This window comes from Drosophila biarmipes, unplaced genomic scaffold (genome assembly GCF_025231255.1).
Source record: "Drosophila biarmipes strain raj3 unplaced genomic scaffold, RU_DBia_V1.1 ptg000019l, whole genome shotgun sequence".
In the NCBI taxonomy this organism is placed as follows: Eukaryota; Metazoa; Arthropoda; class Insecta; order Diptera; family Drosophilidae; genus Drosophila; species Drosophila biarmipes.
This window is the reverse complement of record NW_026114537.1, coordinates 2,771,994-2,780,563: the sequence shown is the minus strand read 5'-3', so window position 1 is coordinate 2,780,563 and position 8,570 is coordinate 2,771,994. Positions and strand designations below refer to the sequence as shown.

Below are 8,570 nucleotides of genomic sequence, written 5' to 3'. Positions count from 1 at the left end.
ACTTAAAAACCTTAAATCAAACACTTATAGAAAGTATAAAAAATTGGTCATGCCAACAGATTTTTCGTATATGTATACATATACATATGTAGCTCGAACGGATTTTAATGTTCTCAACAGTCAATGCTATTCTATGTATCTAAATCGATGTAAATTTGCATTTTCAAACGATCGAAACAGTTTTAAAACTTTGTTAATGCCAAGCGTAAGTCATCGGCATTGCCTTCATAGGTACGTCTTAACTCAATGGAGGAATCGACAGATTCTGAAATTGCTGTTTTTCCGACATCTTGGTCAAATTATAACTACCCTCATTTTTACTTCTTGGCAATCAAGATTGCACTGCAATAAAGCAATGAAAGTGCTGAAAAGAATTCTACTTAATTTTATAAAATTTCTAATTTAATAAAAACATTTTGTAAGTCATTCAAATTATAAGGATTTTAATAATATTAAATGAAATACATAGAGCTACACCTTTTTCACTGGACATGCACAATAAGGTTATATTTAAGAAAGAGAATACTTCCTTAAATATAAAAATTATATATTTTTTTAGAGGAAATATATACTTAATTTAATATTTTTTGAATATTTAAAGGACTGTTTCAAAAACAAGCTAGGCCTGGAGTCCAATAAAGAGGTTTTAATGCTAGATAAAGGAATAAATGATAAATGGAAAACATACAAGAACACATATAAAATTATTAAATTTGTATTTTATTTTTATACATTTATTCTATTTTTTAATCAGATAACAGTTTTTTAGCTTCTCTTCCTGGCAAAATAAAATTGTTTTCCGAGCTTCTGAATACACTTAGGTATTTTCCCCGTTTCAAGTTGGTCCTGAGATTGGTTAAATCCCTACCCTCGGTATAAAAAACACCAAAGATATAATTTTAAAAAAAACTCTCTATTGGTACTTCTGATGTGTTGCGGTCCACCAGCTACAGTTTTCAGGATTCTTTATATCTACTCCTTCTTGTTTTAAACAAATTCCGGTTAATTTTTTATTTTAATGATTTGGCAAATCCAACACTCTACTGGTACCGCTGATGTGGTTGCCGTCCACCAGCATTGTAGTAGCTACTAGTCCCAGGCGGTAGGCTGGGCGTCATTGGTTGTCGCGGTAGTGTCTGCTGCGATCCCCACGCGGAGGAGGAATATGGAGCTATATGCACTAAAGGCGGGGGAGGCGGTGGAGGAGCATGATAGAGGTGGTAGCTTTGGCTAGGAGGCAGCGGGACCTGTGGAAGCGACTGAGCTTCCACGGAAGACATGACAGACGTTCCACTCGTCAGCGTCTGGATGCTCTGGATATTGTTTACTTCCAGCAAGGTACCGTTGCCACATATTGGCTGAGATGGAGGCTGTTGTTGTTGAACGGATGACGTCGTAATGACTGTCGAATTTGTAGTCTTGATTGGTGTTGGGCTGTCTGCTCGGCTGGGTGGATTTTGGGGCGGACTGGTCGGTTGGTGTGCTTCTTTTTGCGTGGACTGGTATAAATCCAAAACCTGGTGGCAGATGTCCTCGAGGATCTCCATCGTAACGTCCGACACAAACATGTCCCACCATCGCTGGTGCTGCGGCTGACGGCCCTCCCAGTCCTGCACAGTGAACTTGCTCAGCTTGCTGGCCAAGTGGATTAGAGCAACAGCGATTATCTCAGGTTCCCACTGAAGACAAACAACTGTGCTTAGAGAGTCGTTAACAAAGTTCCAAGCCATTTGCACCATTTTCTGAAGCTTTTGTTGGTCGCCCTTAAAGCACTTAGCGTATTTTAGGAGGAAAGTGTACGGGTGCTCTACCTGCAGATCGAACTTAATGGTCTGCAGCAGGATGCGCTCTAGCGTCATTACCTCCTCTTTTGGGTCTTCACCGAACGAATAGAAGTAGTTGTCGTTAAGAATGTTACGAGCTGTTTTTATAATATCGCGACACTTCTTGGGCGTCTCCTCCACCTTGCCAGCAAAGAACAGACAACAACATGCAGTTACGTAGCGGGGGAAACTACGGAAAGAATGAAACATGTAGAAGCGATGATAGTACACAACGCCTGTGGCCATTGTGTTGTGGCCTAAGCCCATTTTGGTGCCGCACTCCATAATAAAGCGAGCCCCCTCCTTCCGGTATCGCCGTTCCGTATCGAAACTTATTCCGTCCAGGATCGAGGGAGCCTCCCGAAGCTCCTTCTTATCATAGTACCAGCATGGCATCGTAACAATTTTGAATAAATTTGCGTGTCCGGCAGGCTGCGTTTTAGAGATCTGCCTCGAAGTGTCAAGTAAACGACTATAACAAATGTATGCTGAGTTATAGCGTATTCCCACAGAGTTCCATCCATGGTCTATAAGGTTTTGCCATTCCGAAACTTTTCCAGTTAGTTCATCATTCAATTTTGACGAACTCTTTCAATTCATAGTGAGGCTTAGTATTCAACCCACCAAAAGTCTTTTAAAACCAAAAATTTCATATAAAAAAAAAGGCACAACATTTTGTTGGCAAAATTTTGGTTGAAATTTTGGACGGCAGTCTTCATGCCTCCAAAAAAATACTAAAATACCGATCAAGAAATAAATAATTTGAAATATTTCATGAGCTATAGAGCTGTATAATCAATTATAACTATGTGAGCAATGTTTTAATATTATCGGAATTTTTGACCGCCAATTTATTCTTTAAAACACAAGGCGACACCGACAAGGGTAAACCAAAACAAAATTTTTATAATGTAGTGAATTTTATGTTTTTGTATTGTAGATTGTGGATGTGCTCTTTAGGAATCGGAGTTCCGTTTCGAACGGATGGTCAGGTCGTAGTTGCCTGTCAAATACAGCAAAAACAGCCGTTTGCCGCGTCACCAAAGAATAAGAACTTGAATCATTGAGTGAGTGTGTTCGTAAAAAGTGGTGTGAAAACAAAAGAGAAGTAAAAACAGTACATAAGGAATATGTCTTGCAAGTATTGTGGGACTTGACCCACAGGAGGCAATATCTGCAGAACAATTAATTTTATTTTTGTAGTGTTTGTCAATTAAGTCTAGTACTCGACGAAAATAGAAAGCAACCCATGAGAAAGAGCTCAAAACAAACAAGCTGCTAACAGATATTCTAAGAAAATCCAAGAAAAAATATTTGATTAAGCGAGTGAGTTTCGATGAACGGCATTAGCCGCGGATCAAAGAATAAGAAATTTGGTATTTGAAATTTAATAATGGAAGGAAAAACATAAAAACCAATCTAAAGACGCCTTCAGTAGGTCAGTTAAGTTAAAGAAGGACGCCAAGAAAAATCAATACTCTAACAGGAATAACAGAATAGTGGAAGTTCTGTAGATAATCCAATCGAAACGAGTATGGCCATCACCACCAGCTACTTAACAGCTAATGTGGAAATGGAGAACGCGCTGGCGCATTTAGGGTGGAGGAAATAAGGTATTACCAGGATGTTGGCCGACTTTTTTCAGTATCAGCGGTACAACTTGGTTTCCATTCCGGCCCAACTCTCCCTTGTTGGCATATTGAGAATAGGAGCTGCACTGCAAATGACTCGGAGAAAAAAACATAAAAATTTAAGTTTATTTTATTTGTTTTTATAGGCGTGCGAGGCAAGCTCGAGGAAACGGTTCCTTCAAAGGAATACAACACAACCCGTACAGGTGGAGACCCGGACGAGATAGGAGCGGATGGAGCCCCTACATCGAAGAGGGAAACACTGCACCTGCGCGAGGAATTGTGGTTGTTAGAAGAAGAGGACCACATTCTTAAACTGGGGCAGCAACTACTGCAGAGGCGAAAGGAGCTTCTGTCAAGGTCCGCAGCGGAGCGGACGGCATATGTGCCGGAGGCATGAAGTACTGAAGCGTGTCAGAAACCCCACAGTAAGAACTCGTCAGTTTACCCATGGGTGTTGTATACCGGCGGGGAGCGTAACAGTGCAGCCATGTCGGGCCGACCAGCAACCAGAATATCAGCAGAGCAGCTGGCTGCGCGGAAAACTATTGTTGCTGACTTGGAGAAGTTTTCCGGAAAGCCTGAGGACTGGCCCATGTTCCTGGCCACGTACGAACAGTCGACCGAGCTATGTGGGTTTTCCGACGCCGAGAACCTGATGCTGCAGTGCCACGCACTGGAGGGACCAGCAAAGTTAGTGGTTCGAAGTTTAATGCTACATGCAGAATGGGTTCCACAGATATTGTACACACTAAAGATGCGTTGGAGTTGGAGACCCTAGTCGGCTTTGCTATGGAGGTGCAAAACGTGTGCGCCACCATGAAGGCGTCCAAGTTGGAGCAGTACCTCAACAACTCAGACCCTTTGGGGCAGGCACAAGATGACTCTACGTGTGTGTTCCCTGGCAGATGGCGAAAGGAGCGTGGTGGTTCCTAGTTCGCAAGCCAGGTCTGAGAAGCGAGGAGTGGTTCATACGCACGTGTTGCGTAAGGCATGCAAGGTGTGTCGAAAAAGCTGTGGATCAGTTTAGGAATGCATGTACAGCTATTGTATCGTTATGCAAACATTCGGAAATCATTACCAGGCTTTTGAAACCGATTTCTTATTATTATTATTATCATTATTCCTGAAACAAATCGCAAATGGATGTACTTTTGCTTGATTGTTATTTCAATAAACTTCCTGCACTGACGTACGAAAGCGTAATTTCTTCCTTTTTTTGGCCATAAACTCATTTTCCTTTCTTACTAAAAATGCGTGTAAAAGTAATTATTCCAATCCCGTTGTGAATTTCTTAAAAAATTCATCTACGGGGGATGTCATTAGTAGTAATGTAGTTCTAGTTATTCGTATCCAAGTCTGTAGCAAATATAACAAAGTTGAAAAAAGATTCCAGAAAACGATGACTGTTAAAGACACTTTATTTTTTCACTGCTTTATACTAAAAAACCCAAAAATAAGCCATAGCTGAGCACTTTTCCTTACAAGAACAATCGACTTGTTTTAAAAAAATTGCATAATAAATGTAGTAAATATATTAAGGAAACACCTATAAAAACTAATAAAATAAACTTAAATTAAAAATGTATAATAGGTAAAATAAATACTCTGTTGCGGGAGTTCGAAAAGAGTCAGCGCCGACAAGAATACTTAAGCTCACGTAGATTCCAATTATATTTATTAGCGCACGCACTTCAATGCGAAGCAATTCAAGGCGAGCATTTGGCGAACACTTAAATTTCTTATAGGTTACAATATTAGGTTCACAATTCTTATTTTTAGTCCGCTTACTTCCCGTGCCAAATCAGAAAAGAGCGAAACTTTACGCGTGAAAACTTCCAGGAATTTAATGGTGGACACCTTTCTCATATTGAAGTGCTTGGGCTTATAAATATTATTGGAATTTATTAAATTTCCTCAGAGCGGTGCTCTGAGGCGTGCTATATACGTCATGGATCAATCTACAGAACACAGCGGCAAGGGAACGAGGATGTCACACTTGTCTGAAATGGCACCGAATGTGAAAGCATGTGCCACCCCTGTTGCGCCGCGTAAAAGGAGTAGGTAGGCAGAATCACATGACGTTTATATCACGAAAGCTCGAGGAAACGGTTCTTTCAAAGGGCCGACCAGCAACCAAAATATCAGAGCATTTGGCTGCGCGGAAAACTATTGCTGACTTGGTAAAGTTTTTCGGAAAGCTTGAGGACTGGTCCATGTTCCTGGCCACGTACGAACAGTCGACCGAGCTACGTGGGTTTTCCGACACCGAGAATTTGGTGCGGCAGCGACTTTGTTATGGAGGTGCAAAACGTGTGCGCCACCATAAAGGCGTCCACGTTGTACGTCAACAACCCTACTCTAACGCAAGAGTTGGAATCCAAACAGCCATGCATACTTCAGACCCTTTGGGGCATGCACAAGATGACTCTACGTGTGGGTACCCTGGCAGACTTTATCGCATGGCTCTCGCAGGTGGCGCAAGGAGCGAACAGGGTGATGGTTCCTAGTTCGTAAGCTAGGTCTGAGATGCGAGGAGTGGTTAATACGGAAGTGGTGCGTAAGGCATGCAATGTGTGACTAAAAAGCTGTCTATCAGTTCAGGAGTGCAGGAAGTTCCTGAAGATGACAAGTTAAGATCGTTGGAAAATTACCACGCAATGTGGACTATGCTGGCGGTGCTTCTCAAATCACATAGTCCAGTCTTGCGGTACAGCTGGAACTTGCGGCTTAGAAGGGTGTCCGCAGAATCACCATCCATTGTAACATCACCTTAATTGATGAACCCCTGTTGGCGTGAAGGAACAACGACTGCCACTCTGTATGCAGTGGACCTTAGGGCTGCACCGCTATAAACACGAATCCGTTAGAGTGGATCTTCAAATCTCGGGTGCCGACACTTGGTCTCCTGGCGCAAACGTTGGATGTCGACCATCTGAAGAACAAGTACAAGCACCTAAGACACTTACCACTGGAAGGCTACGCCATAGCCCAACCGACACCTTTGATCGGCCTTAACAATTGCGGTCTTGGTCGGGCCCTCCGCACAAGGGAAGACAATCTTGAGGAACCCATCGCCGAGAATACTCGGCTAGGCTAGACGGTTCAAGGCGGTGGAAAAACGTCAAACAATAAAGAGATTCTGAGACTTCTTCGACAACATCTGTGGTCGGAACAGTGGGTTACGGAGCGGAGTGTAAGTCCCAGTCTGATGACGATCTTTTGGCCATCCGGAACTTGGAGGCAAATACAATGCACATTAAAGGACAGTTTGAGACCAGCCTGCTGTGGACAAGTTACAGTGATCTACCCGATAGTCTGCCCACCGCCCTCAAGCGAGCACAATGTCTTAATCAGAAGCTGTTGCGTCAACCAGATCTGGCTAACGAGGTGCGACGAAAACTAGACGAGTACGTACGAAAAGGATATCCCGCATAACCTCACCAATCAGTTAAAAGTCCTTATTGGTATCTGCCAATATTCCCCGTAGACAACGTCAATAAGCCGGGAAAGCTTCGCATTGTGTGAAGCGAGGGAATTTCACTTAACTCTCTACTGTTGAACGGGGCCAGCTCATCTGGCGCCTCTAGTGCTCATACTAAGCAAGTACCGAGAAAGGCGACTGGCCATCGGTGGAGACATTGCGGAAATGTTTCACCAGGTGAGAATATGCGCAGAAGATCAAAGGTATCAACGGTCGATATTTATAGACCCAGAAACGCAAAAGCGGGTCCTTCGCTAATGACCTTCGGACCAAGTAGCTCACCAAGCTGCGCGCAATTTGTAAAAAAACGACAGTTGGTTAAATAACTCAGAAATACAAACGCCATAAGATTCTAATAAGAGCGAGCGAGATAGCTGCTGAAAATATCAAAAAGTTTATTACATTAAATTCGATATCTTGAAAACAAAAAATTGTTCCAAGCTATAATAAAAATCGATTGTAGATGACAAATAGAATTAAAAATAAATATTTATTATGGTGTCAAGAGTCAAAAATTAAAATTTGTTTTTATTTTAAAGAAAAAATGTTGTGTTTTTAAAAAAATGTATTTAAAAAGAGGTAAGAGAATTTAATTCAAAAGACATGAAATCAATCGGATAATTACAGATGGACTTGCGAATAGAAGGTACTCTAACTGAATAAACATTTTTTCCAAATCATTATACACGTGTTTACTTATTTTCCGAAAAATATACATAAAAAAAAGTTTCAGGCAAATAAAAAATTTCGACGGTGCTCGATTTGTTAGGACTCATTTGCCCTTTCTTTACCGTTCATTAAGTCACGGTTTTTTGGTTTATGTGGAAGCAGTGTCATCTACAAAGCTGGCAGCTGGTCCCGTGACTATATCGAGGGGCTGCAGCAAAGGGTAAAGTGGAAAAAGAATGGGCTAACCCTCTACCAGGAACCATCATGGCTTCTGGGCAGAAACACAAATTTGCCTGCACATTTTGCACTCTAGTACCTACATAAGACAACATTTTCTCATGCAGAACCCCTGTTTGTTTGGTAGAGTCAACTATACAGCCAAAATTGAGACTTTGTAAACTTGCAAAGACAGCTGACTTCACCAAAATTTATATTTTGTGTTAAATAATGCACAGAGAAGGTTTAATTGGATTCACTCTTTGTTTTTTTTTCTATGTTCGTTGCGATGCCCAACTATCGAAAGCTGCGAGCAGGGGCGTAGCACAGCTGATCATCGCTAATAAGTAACCCCCAACAGGAAGGCAAGCAACGGTAATACTTAAATTACAACAAAATACTAAATTACCATAAAATATAAACTCTCATTACCAATGTAATAAGAATAAAGATCTGAAGAGAGAGGGAGAGAAAGCTCTTGGAATAAAACGCACAATTTCCTTAGATGATGGCTAAGCAATGTTTTGAATAAATTACTCCAGCTCCCTGACAAAAATTGGCAACTCAGTTTCAGTCATCAACCGCATAAAAACCTATGCTCAACACATACACACACATATTCAGTCTTTTTTGCCTTGTTCTCCACGCGCTTTTTGGTTGTTTTGACCTCTCGCCTGACTTGTTTCAATAGTGCATATCCTAGCAGATACCTTTAGTTCGGTGGTATAGTGCAGACATTCTATCGCT

At 41.5% G+C, this 8,570-nt stretch overlaps 1 protein-coding gene across 1 annotated transcript; it reads right to left on the bottom strand.

Moving 5' to 3' along the window:
* Positions 1-894: 894 nt before the first annotated feature.
* LOC108027382 (cyclin-K) lies at positions 895-2,319 on the bottom strand. Its single transcript, XM_017098820.3, has one exon. The coding sequence runs from the start codon at positions 2,217-2,219 to the stop codon at positions 1,041-1,043; it is 1,179 nt and encodes a 392-aa protein (XP_016954309.1). The 5' UTR covers positions 2,220-2,319; the 3' UTR covers positions 895-1,040.
* Between the last annotated feature and the right edge of the window lie 6,251 nt (positions 2,320-8,570).

Bases quoted from the DNA above. Each gene is read 5' to 3' on its own strand.
- LOC108027382 (XM_017098820.3), bottom strand. From the start codon at position 2,219: ATGCCATGCTGGTACTATGATAAGAAGGAGCTTCGGGAGGCTCCCTCG.